Raw genomic sequence first — 19191 nt, forward strand, 5'->3', positions numbered from 1 at the left:
TAGTAAAAATGACCAAATTTATGACAAGTATAACATTCAATATTAGACTTATCATACCTTTCTTGATTTTACCTCCATCCTCTACCTCTTCCTTAATTAGTGTCTTGGCTCATATTTTCTTTATTTGGTGGTTGGCTACCACCTCTTCCTTTTCCACCACGACCTTGTCCACGTCCGCAACCTCTTTGTTGCAAGCCACGCCTTCCATATTTCTCATTGAAAGAAAGTTTTGCTTGCAACGCTTGTTCAACCGATTTTTCTTTCGGTTTCTTCAACCTTTCTTCATGTGCTTGCAAAGAATCCGTGATTCTTCAATGGTTATGGTATCCAAATCTTTGGACTCTTCACTAGCCACAACAATATAATTAAATTTTGAATCAAGGGATCGTAGTATTTTTGCAATGACCCTATCATCACTCAAGTCTTCACCATATCTCTTCATTTGATTGATAATAGCCAAAACTCTTGAAATATAATCCGAAACGGATTCGGATTACTTCATATGCAATAATTCAAACTCTCCTCTTAAGGTTTGGAGACGAAATCTTGTCATTTTATCCAAACTTTTAAAGGAAGTTTGAAGAATCTCCCATGCTTGCTTTGAGGTGGTTGCATTTGCAACCTTCTCAAACATTTTGTCATCCAAACTTTGATGGATAAGAGTGAGCGTCTTTTGATCTTTCTTTTTAAAGGCGGCATCATCTTTCACTCCATCACCTCCGACTTCTACCGGTTCCCAAACATCATAGCCACCAAGCAAAGCATTCATCCGGATACACCAATTTCCATAGTTCTCTTTTGTGAGCATAGGAACTTTAAATGGAATTCCATTACTATTTGTCATTTTCTCTCCAAGTTTGGTTGTCTCTCAAACACACCGGCTTTGATACCACAATGTTAGAAATTTGGGGAGACCAAGACAACACAAAAGAACACTCAAAACTTACAAAGAAAAAAGTGAAGGAAAGGATGATTTCTATTCAACTTGTCTTGCTCCAAATGACTAGGAATACATGGCTATATATTTATAGGAGAAATTTTTCATGTATCTAGTCTATACTACGTGTAAACATAATAATTAAGCCCACACCTTATATCTTTCAAGGTACATGGATGACACTACTAGACATTTTATCTTCCAATGTAAATCAATATGTTCATACTCTAATACATGTACTAAATTAATATTCTAGTTCATGAACTAATGTAGACAAATTTAAACAAATAAAAACAAGTTTATATTGTTCACATTTCAACAATTAAAACCTTTGGAAGAATATCATTAGAGAGCTAAGGTGTGTACAGAAACTCATAGATGATCAATCCTTTTCCTTTCTTTTCCATATGGGAACTAGGGTGTTAATGAAAAATTAAAAGTATTAATTTCATTCTACTCCCCCCCCCCCTCCCCCGCCCCAAATTATGGTGTATCCCCTGCACACCATACATCCTTCGCTCTTTCTCTAATTATTTACTGTCATGTATTCTTCTTCTGCTCACTAGCTGAATGATACAGGTCCTCTGTGATATTTTGACATCTGGAGGTCTTCCTGGGAAGAAGAGTGAGCATCAGCTATATTTATATTTTGCTGCCGATGATCTTGAGTACCAGGTTGCTAATAAACCTAATCCTAGATATAACTCACTCACTTTTGTTAGAGAATCCAGTACATCTGCAGAACTTTTAAGACAAAAGTTATTCCTCAGAGTGATTCTGATCATTTTAGAATGAATTGTATCATAGATGCAAAGGATAAGAACATAAAAAAGAGCATGCTATTAATCATCTAGTACCAGATAAGAGATAGTAGATGCTTTTTTTAAACAGTTGTTATTTGCAATAGTTGATTCTCTGCATGGATCTCCAATACTATGACATTATGGGCCAAATCTGACCTTCTTCTAATTCTGAATGTATATTTACTGGAATAGCTTCTACTCTAACCTCTTATATGATGTTTCCTTATTGAGAGTACTACTCAGGCGTCAACTTAGGCAGGCAGCATTTTCTTGTGAGCGTCTTGGTATGGGCGCATTCAGAATTGCCCTAGAAAGTGTCTTTAACAGGTAGTTTATGTGTTCGTCCAACTTCTACTTCTGCCTTTTGTTGGAGATATCTATATATACTGGCGGTATGCATAGCCTAAAGATGTGCAAGAGATTTTAAATTTCGCATTTCATACCAAGAAATGTAAAATGCAATGCGAAATTCTGAACAATTCCTAGAATTCATTTGAAGCCTTTGGAGTATACATCTTTTGGGAAGCCAAATCCATTTGTTTTCCAAAGTGCTGGTGCCATATTGAGAAATCTTCAACTCTCTCGTCAAAGTAATGACCTCTCTGGTGATAAAGATGCTATACGTGCTTTCAGAACTCTGTACATGATTGATGACAATCCATTTGTCGACGTAAAAGGTGCACAGCAGGTTTGTTACTTGTTAACATGATTCCTTCGCGCCATCTACAGACATATTGCTTCAGATCATCACTATCTTGAAGTTATTGTCTATATGATTGTAACGACAATTTTAGGCAGGGCATCCTGGTTTTTAATTTTGACGAGGACTGGTGTTTTCAATGCTATTTCAATGAAAGAGGAAATCATGCAAATTTTCCTGCTGATCTATTTCAATGAAAGAGGAAATCATGCAAAATTTCCTGCTGATCTAGTAAGCCTGTCTATTCTGTGCTGATGCGTAAGTTCCCTTGCTCATTATCAATTCTCGTGCTTCAGTTCTTGTGTGTCAATATTCCAAACTCCCATACTCCTAAGTAATCAATGTTTCTGATGTAATTATTACTATTGTATACGGAACTAATCAATATTGGAGCATAATGGACCGAGGTTCGTCATTATAATATCGAGTTATGATGTAAAGCTGGAAGGTCGAGCTCGAGAGCCAGAGACCGATCATTATCAAGATCGAGCTCGAGACCCAGAGACTGATCAATACCAAGACTGGCGAAGATCGAGACCGAGCCAAAGAACAAAAAAACCGTTATAACCGCATTCGACAGGCATACCGGGCCTAAGGAAGCACCGCGGTTATTAGAATATAACTTCAACATTGATGCATCCGCCATCGTATCAGCTATCGGACGCATCAAAGATACTAAATGGCCTCGTCCTCTGCAGTCTGATCCAGCCCAGAGAAATCCCAATCAAATGTGCAAGTATCATGGCACCCATAGCCAAAGAACGGAATATTGCAGGCAGTTGAGAGAGGAGGTATCCCGGTTATTCAATTATGGGCACCTTCGAGAGTTTTTAAGTGATCGGGCCAAGAACCATTTCAAAAACAGAGAGTTCAATAGACAAAACGAACAAGAAGAGCTAGAACACATCATCCACATGATCATCAAAGGGATCGATGTCCCCCAGGGGACAATGCTTAAACGCACTAAGATGTCGATTATAAGAGAGAAGCGATCTCGAACTCAGGATTACATACCTAAAGGAACCTTGTCCTTTAGTGACGAAGACGCGGAAGGAATCATGCAACCCCATAACGATGCACTGGTAATATTTGTGCTTATGAATAAAACTCAAGTTAAGCATGTGTTAATTGATCCAGGTAGTTCGGCCAACATCATTCGACAAAGAGTCGTAGAGCAACTCGGTATACAGGACCAGATCGTGCCTGCAACCCTGGTACTAAACAGATTCAATATGGCGTGTGAAACCACTAAGGGTGAGATAATTTTGCCAGTAAACATACCGAGACCATCCAAGAAATGAAGTTCCACGTGATCGAGGGCGACATGAGATATAACGCCCTATTTGGGAGGCCATGGATCCATAACATGAGAGCACTACCCTCGACCCTTTACTAGGTTCTAAAATTGCCAACACCAGAGGGAATCAAAACGGTCTACGAGGAGCAACCGGCCGCAAAGAAAATTTTTGCCATCGATAAAGTGATTTCGATATCATCACTATCATCGACAAAAGAGATCAGATTCGAAGGAGAAATAGGACACCAAATAGATTGGATCAGCCTCGACCCAAGTAGAGAAGTAGAAGACTGAAGAAGATGATGATTATGGGATCCCTTGATCCTTCATGGTTCCCGATGATTCCAACGCTACCAAATCAACGATCGAAGAACTGGAGAAAATCACGCTAACCCAACAACTTCCCGAGCGAAAGGTATACCTGGGCACGGGGTTAAATCCCGAGCTCAGGAAAAAGCTTGCTAAATTTCTTATAGCTAACATGCACTGTTTCGCTTGGTCCCATATTGATATGACAGGGATTCCACCGGAAATCACCACTCATAGACTAAGTTTGGACCCGAAATTCCATCCGGTAAAGCAAAGAAGAAGGGCCCAGTCCGAGGTCAAACATGCCTTCATCAAGGACGAGGTAACCAAACTTCTTAAAATAGGATCTATTCGTGAAGTAAAATACCCTGAATGGATAACAAACATGGTGGTAGTGCCTAAGAAGGGAAACAAACTTAGAATGTGTATAGATTATAAAGACCTAAATAAAGCATACCTAAAGGATTCTTTTCCTTTGCCTAATATCGATCGTATGATCAATGCCATGGCCGACCACGAGACTCTTAGTTTTCTCGATGCCCACTCCGGGTACAACCAGATATAGATGAACCTGGAGGACCAGAAAAAGACCTCGTATCTCACTAGGTACGGTACTTACTGTTATAACGTAATACCATTTGGTCTATAAAATGTTGGTGCAACTTATCAACTCCTAGTAAACCGAGTGTTTGAAAAAACAAATAGAAAAAGCAATGGAAGTTTATATTGATGACATTTTAGTTAAGTCCCTGCGAGAAGAGAACCATTTAAAGGATTTGCAGGAAACGTTCGATATACTGAGGGAGTACAATATGAAGCTCAACCGCAAAAAATGTGCATTCGGGGTTGGCTCGGGCAAGTTTCTTGTTTTTATGGTGTCCAATCGGGGAATTGAGATCAACCCCGATAAAATCAAAGTTATCGAGGATATCATGATAATGGATAATGTAAAGGTCGTGCAGAGGCTAACGGGACGGATAGCCACCCTAGGACGATTCATTTCGAGATCCTCAGATAGGAGCCACCGATTTTTCTCACTACTTAAGAAGAAGAGAAACTTTGCATGGACTCCGGAATGCCGGTAGGCTTTGGAGGAACTAAAGCAATATTTATTGAGCCCGTTGGTGCTTCATACCCTGAAAGTGGACGAACAGCTTTACATGTACTTAGCTGTCTCGGAGATAGCGGTAAGTGGAGTCCTGGTTCGAGAAGAACAAGGTATGTAATTACCTATTTATTATGTCAGTTGGACCTTAGGCGAGGCCGAAACTAGATATCCACACTTAAAAAAATTAGCGCTTACTTTAATAAGCGCCTCTAGAAAACTAAAACCATATTTCTAGTGTCATCCAATAAGTGTTGTAACAACTTATCCTCTTCGAAATATTTTGCACAAACCTGAGCTTTCGGGTGGATTGGACAAATAGGTCACAGAAATTAGTGAGTACGATATTAAGTATCGACCCCGAACCGCCATCAAATCTCAAATCTTGGCGGACTTCGTGGCTGACTTTACACTGGCCTTCATAAACTCCATAAATTTAACCTGGGATTGGAGAAACAGATACATAGAGTACTTCAAGAATGGGAAGCTTCCATCAGATCCAAAGGAATCGAGAGCTCTGCGCACAAAGGCAGCACAATTCACCTTGTCCGAAGACGGAACGCTATTTAGAAAGACATTTGATGGACCATTGGCAATATGTTTGGGACCGAGAGAAACCGATTACATCTTACGGGAAATTCACGAGGGCACTTGTGGAAATCATTCTGGTGCCAATTCGCTGGTCCACAAAGTAATCAGAGCAGGGTACTATTGGACCGATATAGGTAAGGATGCAAGAGAGTTCGTTCGAAATTTCGATAAATGCCAAAGGCGTGCGCCCATGATTCATCAACACGGAGAACTACTCCACTCGGTCCTATCTCCATGGCCTTTCATGAAATGGGGAATATACATCGTTGTCCCCCTCTCATCGGCCCCAGGTAAGGCTTAGTTTATTTTGTTTATGACGGATTATTTCTCTAAATGGGTTAAAGCACAGGCTTTCGAGAAAGTGATAGACTTTATTTGTGACCACATTATATATCGATTCGGGATGCCATCCGAGATTGTATGTGATAATGGAAAGCAATTCATCGGTAACAAAGTATCTAAATTTCTCGAGGATCACAAGATCAAAAAGATCCTATCAACACCTTATCATCCCAGTGGGAACGGACAAGCCGAATCAACCAACAAAACCATCATCCAAAATCTTAAGAAGAGATTGACCGACGCCAAAGAAAAATGGAGAGAAATACTAACCGAGGTCCTATGGGCATACCGCACAACATCGAAATCAAGTACCGGAGCAACACCATTCTCGTTGGTTTATGGCGTTGAAGCTCCTATTTCGGTCGAGGCCGGAGAACCTAGTATCATATTTCTATATGCAACAGAGGACTCGAATAACGAGACCATGAATACAAGCCTAGAATTATTGGACGAAAGACAAGAAGCCGCTCTCGTCCTATTGGCCGCTCAAAAACATTGGATCGAAAGGAACTACAAACGAAGAACCAATCTTCGACATTTTAATTTCGGGGACTTGGTGCTAAGAAAAGTCACCCTCAACACTCGAAATCCGAATGAAGGGAAACTGGGTCCAAACTGGGAAGGACCGAATCAGGTTCTTGATATCGTCGGAAAATGATCCTACAAGCTCGGTATGATAAACGGCAAACAACTACCTAGAAATTGGAACGTATCGCACCTAAAACAATACTAATGCTAAGGTACGGCACTCCCAAATTCATTTATACTTCAAAACTAACCCATGCAGGTGTTCGAACAGAAACATGGATGGATTCTTCAACACGAAGCCTTTACATCTGAAATCACGCATTGCACTTTTTTTCCCTTAGACAGGTTTTGTTCCAAATGGTTTTTCCGGTGAGGTTTTTTAATGAGGCAACTATTGATCGTGCTAATATAGAACAATTCAACAGTATTCGAGGCCTCTTTACAATCAACCTCGAATACTGGGGGGCATTGCCCTCGAATATCAAGTTCGGGAAAGCTCGTTACTTAATGGCTACAGGATCTCGATAGGAAAAATTTGTAAGGACCAAATGGTCAAACGAACAATGCTCGCATAGTTTGCTTGAGCCCTGGCACAAAACATGTACGCATGTATAATGACCTATAAAGAGAAACTTCCTCTTTTTCGATATCGCATACCTCAAAAAGGTTCTTCTACTTCATATTCTCGATCTATTATGAAAACAGGCTTAAGATCCAACCATGCCCGGAGTTCGAATGATTATTCCAATAAATCGGGGACTGCCTTCCGAAAAATCAACGAGATCGAATTATATCAAGACTGAGGGCTACCTAAATTCGAGTTTGAGAAATCATTCTCACTCGACTACAAAGCCCAAGGGCTACCTTGATTCAAGTTCAAACTATTACCCTGAATCAGGGACTACGTATAAAGCCTAAGGGCTACGTTGCTTCAAATTTGAGCAAATTCTCACTCGACTACAAAGCCCAAGGGCTACCTTGATTCAAGTTCGAACTATTACCCCAAATTGGGGACTACGTTCAAAGCCAAAGGACTACGTTGCTTTGAGTTCGAGCAAATTATCACTCGACTACAAAGCCCAAAGGCTACCTTGAGTCAAGTTCGAACTATTACCCTGAATCGGGGACTACATATAAAGACTAAGGGCAACCTTAATTAGAGTGCGAGAAATCATTCTCACTCAACTGTAAAGCCTAAGGGCTACCTTAATGCGAGTGCAAGAAATCATTCCCACTCGACTATAAAGCCTAAAGTCTACCTTAATTTGAGTTAGAGAAATCATTCTCACTCGATTGTAAAGCCTAAGGGCTACCTTAATTCGAGTTCGAGAAATTATTCTCACTCACTATAAAAGCCTAAGGGATACCTTAATTCGAGTTCGAGCAAACCATTCTCACTCGAGGACTATGTATCAAGCCTAAGGGATACTTTGCTTCAAGTTTGAGAAAATTATTTCACTTAACATCTATTTATCAAGCCTAAGAGCCACCTTGGTTCGAGTTCTAACATTCATTCGGGGACTACCTATAAGAAATGGTCGAGTACAGTACTTACTATCGGTCCTTACTGTCTTAATCTTGGACCATCAAATAATTATTCTATGCTAAGGCACTTTTGAACTTTGTATAAAGTAACAAAAAAGGCGAAAGATTCATAAGCCATAGAAGGAAGTAAGTTTTCTATATATGTATCAAAAATCATTTACAAGTGCACCATGGCCCGATCAAGTTTATCTACAAAATACCAAAACGGTCTTAAAAGAAAACACGAAAAATACTAAAGGACTTAGTCCTCTCCAGGAGCATCATCTTCGCCCTCGAGGCCACCTTCGCTTTCAGATCCGCTCATACTCCCGGTATCATCATCATCGGGAATGGCCACCACTCTGCCTTTGGCTTCAAGCTCCTTAGCATTGTCGATATCGGCTGTAAGATCAAAGCCACGAGCGTGGATATCCTCTAGAGTCTCCCTCCAAGACTGAAATTTAGCATGCAACCAAATTTGCTCGAGCCTGAGCAGCCTCGGCAACCTCCTTTGCTCGAACCTGAGCAGCTTCAGCATCGGACCGGTAGATGGCAACCATTACATTAGCATTAGCAGTGGCTATCTCGACCTCCGATTTGGCCGTTGCATGTTACTGAGCCCAACCGAGACTGGAACTCCTCGATTTTCTTGGCTTGTACCAAGGCCTTCTCTTTCAAACTACGGAGTTGGGTCTCAACCGAGGCCAATTGAGCTTGGGCAGCCTCCTTCTCTAAGGCAAGTTGATCCATGTTCTTTTTACACTCCTCGGCCTCTACTCTCACTGCGTCCACTTCAACACGAAGCTTCCTGATCACATTGAGTTTTTGCTGGACCTATGGGACCGAACTGTTAGACATCACGCCCCGAGTCAGTCTCATTAACTTCAAAGATTCTTTTTACCTACTCGGACAAATCGACTTGTTCTTTCCGAGCTACTTCTAGCTCAGCCCGATGTTCTTTTGCTTCCCCTTCTCTCTGCTAATTGAGAAGCTTGAAGGCATCACTCTCCTCAGTAAGCCCTCAGATTTTGTCTTCGTTCCGGCTAGCTCCCCTCGGGATCGGAGAAACACCTCGTGATGAAGCGCAGAGGCCTACAAAAATAGAAAGAAGGGATTATACAAGGAAAGAAAACACAAGTATTAACAAAGGGAAAATAAACTTACCCGATTCAGGGCATGTTGAGCTTCGTTGAAAAGACAAGAAACTACCACCTCGCCCGAGCTCTTCTTCGGATCCTCCGAGTCACCAAGACCGGTGACATCTTCTACCCCGACAAAATAACCACGGAAATGGTCTTCCTCTTTATGGGCTCCTTCCCCGTGATAGGCCTCCATGACCTGAGCATCGCGTATCATCGACTAGGAAAATAAAGGAAACGAGGAATCCCCGATCTCTATTGTCCCGAGTAGATCTTTTGGGGCGCCGCCTTCGTCTTGGGGAGCCTCAAACCCGGTTTCTGCACCAGCTTTCACCGCCTCTTCGGCGATCTCTTCGCCCCGAGGTAAAGCATATTCGGTTCCCTTCGGCTCAAGAACTTGGGCCGGAGTCCCCTCCCCGACCTCATCGAGCCTAAATGGAGCAGTATCAACTCCTACCGATTCCAAAGCTTTCTGAATATCGATGTCAGCTCGTACACGGGCCACGAGCCCAGAACCACCTTTTTCTTCTTCTTCATCCCTTAGTCTTTGGACTGACACCATATTCAGTGGGATTATGTTTCCCTTAGGTTTATGGGCCACTCTCTTCTTGGGTTTTCGAACCTCGGGGTTCGAGGCCCTTTTTCTCTTAATCTCCATTGCCGGTTTTGAGATAAGCGGTAAAACCTCTTCATCTCCGAGCGAGGGTCTCATAACCGCATCCTTTCCGAGACCTACAAAAGGAGAAAGTAAATAAACTCATACTTGAGAAAAAAAATGCTTTAACGATAGGCAAATCGGTAAGCCAAGAAAAAGGCTTACCATGAGTACGAGCCTCCCACCGACCCTTTGACAAATCGCGCCACGCGCGCTCGGCGTATGACGACGTCGAAACCAGCCTCCTGACCCAGTTCACATGATGGGGAACCGCACCTCGCATCCAAGCAACAGATGCGTCAAGAAAAACACTCATAAGAAAAAATGAAGAAGTAAAAATAACAAAAACTAAAAACGGGGTAATACTTACGTTTCATATTTCATTTCTTAGGAAATGGCATACTCTTAGCCAGGATTAGGTCCGAGGTAGTCACCCGAACAAACCGGCCCATCCAACCCCTATCTTTGTCTTCATCTATACTCGAGGCAAATGCCTTGGTGGCCCGGCGTTGAAGCTTTATCAGCCCACCTCGGTAAAGTCTAGGGATATATATATAATCTTACGAGGTGGTCGATGGTGAAGGGATGCCCGTCGATTTTGCTCACAAAAAAATGAAGCAGTATCACAATCCTCCATAATTAAGGATGAATTTGACCAAGGGTTACCTAGTATTTCATGCAAAAATCGACGATGACTGAATCGAGGGACCCAACGTGAAAGGATAAGTGTAAACACTTAGGTACCCTTCCACGTGGGTAGTGATCGCCACCTCCGGTGTCGGTACCACAACCTCTTTATTTTCCTAATTGCAACCCTTTTTCACCAAATCAAGAAGACTTTTTGGTATCGAGCATATATATCTCGATACTGGCTCGCATCGACCAACAACCGATGAAGGTTTTTCGACCTTAAAGTAGGAATCAATAACACACCCCCGGGAACAAGTTCTTCAAGGCGTGGATCCACTATTGTTTTCTCGCCGGCCGACCGAGATGAGGAAGCAACCTCTTTCTGCGAAATGATTTTAGATGTTTTGGCCATTTAGTTTTTGTGAATGAAGAAGAATGGAGATGGAAGTATTTTGGTGTATTATGATGAACATGCAAAGAAATTTGAATACATAGAAATAGGGAGCTTTGGAGAAGGCAAACAATTATGAAGATAGAAATGAAAAGATTTGAAAGTAAAAGTTTGGAATGATGAAGAAAGGAGCTATTTATAGATTTTACAGTGACGGTTCAAAATTGGCAGTGACCGACCATCGACTGACGCGCATTTAATACCTTGATAACTGGACCGACGGGACGTTTGTCACATACGTCACAATCGGGCTAGTCATAGACGTCAGTGCTCATCTAGTCGGAGGTTGAAAAATCATATCGTTTCTCGCCATCTTCTTTCCGAGAAACGAGGGGACTATGTATACGGTCAAAAACGAGTTTGCCCTTCGTGTGACTAATCAATATTGGAGCATGATGGACCGATGTTCGTCATTATAATATCGAGCTATGATGTGATGTTGGAAGGTCGAGCTCGAGACCCAAAGTCCGATCATTACCGAGATCGAGTCAAGATCGAGCTCGAGACCCAGATATCGATCAATACCGAGACCGACCAAGATCGAGACAGAACCAAAGAACAAAAAAGCCGTTATAACCGCATTTAGGGAGAGAATCTCGGCAGAAATCACGGCTTGAATCAAGGAAAAGCTTATTAATTGATCTATCATGGGATCCTCACTATGTATTTTTAATTATATCCAAAGTAGGAATCTCTCACTATACTAAGAGTGGTTATCATTTGTAAAAGGGGAGATTTATTCATTCACATTCAGATTCACTAAGATTTACATAATATCTAGCAAATATTATCCTTTTTGGACTTTGATATTGATTCATCTTGTTTTCTTATCAATCACTATCTATTCAATTAGGGTTTGTATTCATTTTCTTCTATAACTAATTTAAATATCCATTTATATATTTTTTCAGATTTGCATTAATTTATATCACGTATCCTTAAAATTACGTACAAATTTAACTCTATCCGTTTTTCGATTAAACAACTATGTTTGGTTCGAAGGTAAGAAAGCCAAGAGAAACCGTGAACCAGAATATACTTTTTGTCTTTTGGTAAGACTGGAACAAGTAAAAGAGATAATTTCCCGGGACAACCGACTTTAGAGGGACTAAAATGATTCCGATTGTTTCTTTTTTACTTGCCCTCTTTTTATACCTCACCCCCTGACCTTTAATTCTTCTCCACCCACCATTCCTCTTTTAGATCCACTCAAACATTGCGTTAGTTTTCCACTCTAGTGAATGATTTACATCATGACCTCTGAAGTCCCCCAACATCATTCGGAGCTATTCCCGGGCGTTGTGTCTTCTTTCTCCTTACTCTGGGAATGAAGCCGTAAGCCGAACTTCTCCCAGTAGGAGGCAAGTGTGTTTCTTAGAATTTACTCTCTTTTTCATTTGGCCCGAATGTACTTCCCTGAGAGAAATTTCCATTTTATCTGTGAACCGAGTTTTCGTTTGACTCTCTTGAGAGAGGCTTGAACGTGAATCGTCCTAATCTTCCAACGTTTTTTCATGCATAAGCACCGACTCATTTTTCTTTGCTGCTTCTGCAGGTGGTCGACACTGTTGAAGAGGCAGTGGATTTCATTTTGAAGAGAGAGTCTAGTTAGCAGCATTATCAATTTTGTTTTCTGACTTGCTGCCATGTTGCCTTTGCTCATAGATGTTTGTGATTTTCAAGTTGAAGTTTGTTAAAAGTAACTCAAACAGTAATTTGTCATCAGGTCTAACATTATTTTTAGCATGTTAATTAGCCCCCTCTCTTCTGAACTCAGTAGTCAGTACTGTTGTTACATCACTTTTATTGATAATAGTAGAAAATAGCGTGGGTTGGAAATGGAAGATTATTTTGACAGAAGATTCTTCCTTCATGGTACTAGCTCTTTCTTGGCCCCATTTTCCTGATTTTCTGTTTCTCTTATCTTATATTTCTTCTACCTGTAACTTAAAGCTGGATTCAAAGCATGGTACAAACTTTTTGTGCATAAGAGACCATCTTCTAAGAAAAACATGTATATGATGGACAAAAAAAGGCAGATGATAAGAAGGCAACTATTGTGGATTCTACAATGACATGTAGAGAAAACTTTGAAACTCAAAAAACCAATCAAATCAAGCTATCTACATAGTTAGACATATTCCTGATAGGATTTTTCTTTCATGTGGCGGCAATAAGTTGAAAAGTGAACCCTAGAATACTAGGACATTGATTATAAGCTTTTTAGTTTAGGTTTGATACGGCTTTTCTGTTTTTTCTTTTTATGTTATACAAGAAAACTCATGATTAACAGCCTAACTACCTTGACTTATATTTTCGTGGTATCAAATTATCAATGAATGTCGTCACAGGTTCAATTGTCACATCTCACCTTTTCCTTCCCCCTCAGTGCTATAAAAGTTTATACTAATAATTAAAAAGAAATATGTCAAGTATTTATAGCTAGCTTACTTGGTCAAATTTCTAAAATTAGCTTATTTTAAAAAATATTTTTTAGAAACGTATTTTTTATTAGTAATTAGTGTTTGATCAAGTACAATTAGTGTTTGATCAAGTTTCTAATAAGAAATTTTTTTCAGAAGTACTTTTTCAGAAAAATACTTTTGGGAAAAAGTTTCACTTTTTTGCTTCTTAAAAGTTATTTTTGCTTGTATTCAAAAATATCTTTTTTCCTTCCAAAATCTGGCCAAATAGGCTCTTAGCCTGTATCAATCAATTGACACATCCAAAGAAGCAAACATTATAAAGGACTCTTTATGAGAAGCTGGTAATATCATTGGGCTTCTTTAATAGAATTAAAAATCAACATCAATATGCAGAATAAGTAGAGCACCTAAAGAGAAAATGAAATTCATCATAAAACAAAAAGACAAATAGAATACACATACGGATGGGAAGCAAAGTAAAGTAGAGCATATAAATGGAAATTGAGTTTATCACCATAGAACAAAAAGATAATGGAGTACATATAATGTAACCTGCCCGTCTAGAGCACCAATAGCATATTTAACTCCTTCTATAACTTTAGCTTTATTCTTTACTAGCATTTGCATGTACGAAATTTTAAATGCATAAGTTTGTCGACGTAACATAGAATGGGCGGCCCAACATCATCTGAGACATAAAGCAAAGCCTTAATAAGATGCCTTAATATATATATATATAATTTAATGAACATCTTTTTTTTAAAAATTAGACAAGTGGGGATGTGAAATTAAAAAAAATGAGAACTTAGTTTTATAAAATACAGAAAATTAAATGAATTTAACTTTGATTGCATCACAATTGAAATGAGAGAACCCAGAAAATATACTTCCTCTGTCCCAACTTAAGTGACTCCTTTTTTTAGTAAGTCTCTTTCTATATTTGATAACGATTCAACTTTAGATTTTTATTTTTACCATTAATGAGATGATTTCTAACCCACAAATTTCTATGATTTATTTAAGATTACAAGTTTCAAAAGCCTTCCTTTATTTCATAAATTCCATGTCCAGTCAAATACTTTCATATAAATTGGGACGGAGGGAGTATAATTTATGTAAGGAAAATAAATAATAAGTTAGATTATTAGATATAGTTACGTGACCAACTAATGAATAAAGAAATATAATTAAGTAAAAAAGTAAAATATAATTGATAGAAAATTATTTTAGTTATATTAATTAGAGAAAAAATAGAGTTATTAAAAATTAATATGACAATAAAAAAATAAATTTATCAATAATAAAAGATAATTATATAAATAATATATTGCTATATATATATATATATATATATATATAGTGAAATAGTAATTATGTGGCACTTAAATATTTGGGCCTAAAGTTCAGGCCGCCCCCCGCACAGATGTGTACTATTTATTCATAGAAATGAAATACCATTGAAAAAGAAGAAAACTTTGCACATGCTAATAAGTAATAATGTACGTAAAGTTTTAAAGAATCTGTTTCAAGTTAGTTTTCAAAGTAAAGTGGTTTAGTGGGTAATTTATTTAGTCATCTAAACGCCTTTTGGAGCAGGAGACAAAAATTAATGGCAAATTAGGAAGAAGGTGACATGATTTTCCATATTGTTCTTGTCTGTATCATTCTTCTTCCCACTCCTACATATATTCTCACGTTACCATCAAAATTAAAAGCAGAAGTCAAACTCTCACTCTTTTTCTGTGATGATAATTCATACTCTCTGAGTTAGCGTTGCAAAAACCTTCATTTCTGTTCAAGTTCCATGGCACCCATTGATCCACATTCCTTCACTGATTCAACACACCCACTCACTACTCATATCTCCCTCACTTTCTACTTCGATTTCCCATCTTCCACTATTTCCTCTGCCACTCTTCTCTCCCTCCCCACCCCTTACACTGGACCCCTCACTCTCGATACTCGCTCTCTCTCTGTCTCCTCTGTGCTTGACCCACTTTCCCTTTCCCCACTCCCTTTCTCCCTCTCTCCTGATTCCCGAGTTCTTGGACAGTCACTCACCGTTTCCCTTTCTAACCAAACCCAAATCTTGATTCTCTCCAAAACTAGCCCTTCGAGTTCTGCCCTTCAGTGGCTTTCCCCTCCTCAAACTTTTAACAAGACTCACCCTTATGTCTACACCCATTGCCAGCCCATTCACGCCCGTTCCATCTTTCCTTGTCAGGACACACCCGCTGCGCGTGTCAAGTACGCAGCGAAGTTGAACATCCCCCGCCAGTTATCGGCTGTTATGGCTGCCAGACACGTGGAGAGGCGGGGCCCACTGCCCTCCGAGACGCAAGGGATCTGTGCGGATTCAGTGTGGTGTGGGGATGATAGGGTGGTGGAGGAGTTTGTTATGGAACAGCCTATTCCTCCCTATCTGTTTGCATTTGCTGTAGGACAGTTGGGTTTCAGGGAGGTGGGACCCAGGACAAGGGTGTATGCTGAGGCTGTTAATGAGGTATTGGATGCTGCTGCTAAGGAGTTTGCTGGCACAGAAGAGATAATTCAGGTTGGGGAGAAGATTTTTGGACCTTATGAATGGGAAAGGTTTGATCTTTTGGTGTTGCCTCCGAGTTTTCCTTTAGGCGGAATGGAGAATCCGAGGATGGTTTTCCTGACTCCCACTGTGATCAAGGGAGACGCTAGCGGATCGCAGGTGGTGGCTCACGAACTTGCTCATAGCTGGACAGGGAACTTGATCACGAACAAAAACAACGACCACTTTTGGTTGAATGAGGTACTATAGCTTATTGTGTTAAGCACTTGAAAATAAAACATTAAGAGTATAGGAAAATGCTTTATTTATATATAGGATAGTTAAACTGTTTAAATACAATCTTTAGCATCCTAATGGACTTCCCTGGTTTTAATTAGTTGTCTTTTCTATTCTCTGACTAAACATTTACACCAATAGAAAGCCCTTGAGGGGGGTAGCCTATAGGTTGAAGAGTCTGATAGAGACGACACTAAGTGAATTCTTCTATTGAACGCCGTTAGTCATTTTTGTTTTGGCTCTATTCACATTTGGAGTTCCTTGACCTTCGTGTGCCATCACTTTAAAAACTCCACCTTAGACCATAGCCTTCTAAAGCACTGTTTGGGAAATGAACTTGCAAGATCTGCAATGATGCAATGTTGCAACTATGACATGATGCCATATCTTTTCCTTATTTTTTTGGCGTGAAGGTGTATTAGCTTGTTTTTTAAATAACCGCAAAAGATGCTTCTTCTGTTAAGTTGTGGAGATAGACATAGTACTTTTGTTCTTTCATATGAATTGTAGATTAGAGTGTGAAATATGATTTCACTATAACGACAGGGGAAGAAATGAAGTCCAATGCTTGTATTAACTTTTGTCTGCAAACTCAAACTTAGGCATGTACTATGATTAATTGAATGAATCTTCTGATGGCAGTCCTATTAAGTTTGTTATAGAAAAAAGGGATTCTTTCTTTCTTTCTTTCCGTCTTTCTTTCAATAATTAACAATGTAATAAGTTAGACTGATTCTGGTGTTTGAAGGGTTTTACAACATATGCAGAGCGAAGAATTGTTGAGGCTGTGCAAGGCGAGGAAATAGCTTCATTAAATATTGGAATTGGTTGGAAGGGACTTGTTAAGGAAATGGAAAGATTCAAGGATAACATGGAGTTCACCAAGTTAAAGACAAATCAGGCAGGTGTCGACCCGGATGATGTGTACTCTGTAGTTCCGTATGAAAAAGGCTTCCAGTTTTTACAGCGCATTGAGAGACAGGTTGGTAGATCATCTAGTCTAGGAGGTATTCTACTTTCTACTTGCAAGAACGAACTTAACTTTTCGTCCACTTTCATTTCTCAGGTTGGAAGACCTGCTTTTGATGAATTTCTGAAGAAGTATATTGCTACCTTCAAGTTTCAATCTATTGACACCGATATGTTTCTCAATTTCCTTAAAGTTAATGTCCCTGGAATAGAGAACAAGATTGATTTGAAACTTTGGACCGAAGGCACAGGGATCCCTCCAGATGCCATAGAACCAGTTTCTAACATCTATTCAAAGATTGTTTCACTCGCTAATGAGTTCAAGCTAGGTAGGACGCCAAGAGATGATGAAGTTGCTGACTGGAAAGGACAGGAATGGGAGCTTTACCTCGAGAACCTGCCTAAATCTGTTGAAGCATCTCAGGTAGTAACTGGCCATTTAATGAGAAGTTTCTCTCAGTAAATTAGCAAATTATTTCTTTTCCCATTTGATGAAGTGTGTGCTTTTTCCTTATTTTCTAGTGATAAATCTGATTTAACATTGTGAAAACTTTTTTTACTTTATACAGTGCTGAATCCGCTATCTGTTATTATTTGATTGCTATTTGTGGTCACACACCTATATGTACATATATACACACATTTCTTGGATACACCATAGAAAAATATGTCCATATATATATATATGTTCCTCCTTTTGTAAATTCCTTTTACCTGTGGATCTCTAATATGATGAGTTTATTCTCTCTTGCTGGTCTTGGTGCTCGACTGCAGCCTATCTCATTTTACAACTAAAATTTTTGTTTCTACAAATTTAAGCTGCAGGCAAATTGATTCAAATGTTTGTTCATGCATGTCGTCAGTCGAATCGAACGCATGCACCATAGGATTGTGCTGCTTCTCTTCTGTGCTTGTACATGTCCCCATGATTTAGTTGATGGTTTTGCACCCGTACCTCACTGCTAGGAAAATGTCTTGCCTTTAAGACATTGCTTGAAACCCACCCCTATTCTGAAAAGGAAAATAGTCGTTCTAAGTCACTTTGTGCTATTTTCAGGTCAGAGCATTAGATGTTGTCTATCATCTTTCTGAGTCAAAAAATTATGAGGTGAAGGTAGCTTTTCTTCAGCTGGCCATTTCAGCAAGGTGCAGAGAATACTATGGTGTGGTAGAAAAAACTCTGAAAGAAGTTGGCAGGATATTGTACCTTCGTCCGCTCTACACTGCACTCGTACAAGGTGAAGGTCCTGGGAAGGAAGAAGACACAGCTTTCGCTAGAAGGGTATTCTCTGAAGCTTGTGATTGTTATCACCCCATAGCTCATGCTGTCATTGAAGCTACTCTTGCCAAACATGTTTGAAGTTTGTGTAATCCTAATGTAAAATAAAAACAATTCGAGGTTTGTGTAAAGCCAAACCTTGCTAATGTAAAATAAAAAGAAAAGCAGTGAAATTTTTTGCTACATTGAATTGTGAAAAATGCTTCTCCAAGAAAAACTTTTCTACCAAAAGTGGAAAGGTGACTTCCCTCCTCAGTTATGAGCTTGAAATCATTTTTCTTTAGACTTATTATATCTTAACTCTTACTATCACTTAGTATTTCAAAAATAACACTTATCAACCTTGCAAGATATAACAGATATCTTGTAAAAATGTCACCATACCTTCTCTAGGATTACCATATCTCACCAACTTTTGTATCAAACCAAACACTAACTAATAATTCGAGGAATTATTTTTCAAGATGAAACATCTTGCCCCCAGATGCACTCTGAATTTTCCCTAATGGACAAACTTTAAGAAATGTGACTACCCCCCCCCCCCCCCAATAAAAAAAAATACAAAGAAGAGCTTAAAATTGAACTACAAAATTGTCACATTTTGGCTGGTATCAACTACAAGAGGTTCACTGTAAAGCAATTCCAAAAACTCAGGATCCAGCTCCCATAAACTACTAAGCTTATAGTT

General features: G+C 39.4%; 2 protein-coding genes and 1 long non-coding RNA gene across 5 annotated transcripts; all 3 read left to right on the top strand.

Moving 5' to 3' along the window:
• The first annotated feature begins 1475 nt into the window (after nucleotides 1–1475).
• On the top strand, nucleotides 1476–2580 carry LOC108943866 (mitochondrial hydrolase YKR070W-like). Of its 2 annotated transcripts, none has more exons than XM_070175527.1 (4): nucleotides 1476–1612; nucleotides 1996–2067; nucleotides 2227–2428; nucleotides 2535–2580. In XM_070175527.1, the coding sequence occupies exons 1-4, from the start codon at nucleotides 1596–1598 to the stop codon at nucleotides 2553–2555; spliced, it is 312 nt and encodes a 103-aa protein (XP_070031628.1). In that variant the 5' UTR covers nucleotides 1476–1595; the 3' UTR covers nucleotides 2556–2580. The 2 variants fall into 2 exon arrangements, with proteins under 2 accessions (XP_070031628.1, XP_018623883.1); XM_018768367.3 differs by having other exon boundaries at nucleotides 2000–2067.
• Nucleotides 2581–2628: 48 nt separating this feature from the next.
• Nucleotides 2629–12763, top strand: LOC104088893 (uncharacterized). Its single transcript, XR_684652.4, has 2 exons — nucleotides 2629–2671; nucleotides 12567–12763. It is a non-coding gene; the product is annotated as an uncharacterized lncRNA (long non-coding RNA).
• A 2299-nt stretch (nucleotides 12764–15062) lies between these two features.
• On the top strand, nucleotides 15063–18693 carry LOC104088892 (leucine aminopeptidase-like). 2 transcript variants are annotated; one of them, XM_009593652.4, is made up of 5 exons: nucleotides 15063–16219; nucleotides 17004–17237; nucleotides 17322–17648; nucleotides 18282–18585; nucleotides 18624–18693. In XM_009593652.4, exons 1-4 carry the CDS (start codon nucleotides 15242–15244, stop codon nucleotides 18582–18584), a joined length of 1842 nt encoding a protein of 613 aa, XP_009591947.1. In that variant the 5' UTR covers nucleotides 15063–15241; the 3' UTR covers nucleotide 18585; nucleotides 18624–18693. The 2 variants fall into 2 exon arrangements, with proteins under 2 accessions (XP_009591947.1, XP_009591946.1); XM_009593651.4 differs by having other exon boundaries at nucleotides 18282–18693.
• The last annotated feature ends 498 nt before the right edge of the window (nucleotides 18694–19191 follow it).

Source organism: Nicotiana tomentosiformis, chromosome 5, assembly GCF_000390325.3.
Source record: "Nicotiana tomentosiformis chromosome 5, ASM39032v3, whole genome shotgun sequence".
Taxonomy (NCBI): Eukaryota; Viridiplantae; Streptophyta; class Magnoliopsida; order Solanales; family Solanaceae; genus Nicotiana; species Nicotiana tomentosiformis.

Coding starts and splice junctions, on each gene's coding strand:
- LOC108943866 (XM_018768367.3), top strand. CDS start 1,508: ATGATACAGGTCCTCTGTGATATTTTGACATCTGGAGGTCTTCCTGGG. Junction 2,068..2,226: donor CTAGAAAGTGTCTTTAACAG/GTAGTTTATGTG, acceptor AACAATTCCTAG/AATTCATTTGAAGCCTTTGG. Junction 2,429..2,534: donor ACGTAAAAGGTGCACAGCAG/GTTTGTTACTTG, acceptor CGACAATTTTAG/GCAGGGCATCCTGGTTTTTA.
- LOC104088892 (XM_009593651.4), top strand. CDS start 15,242: ATGGCACCCATTGATCCACATTCCTTCACTGATTCAACACACCCACTC. Junction 16,220..17,003: donor ACCACTTTTGGTTGAATGAG/GTACTATAGCTT, acceptor TGGTGTTTGAAG/GGTTTTACAACATATGCAGA. Junction 17,649..18,281: donor AATCTGTTGAAGCATCTCAG/GTAGTAACTGGC, acceptor TGCTATTTTCAG/GTCAGAGCATTAGATGTTGT.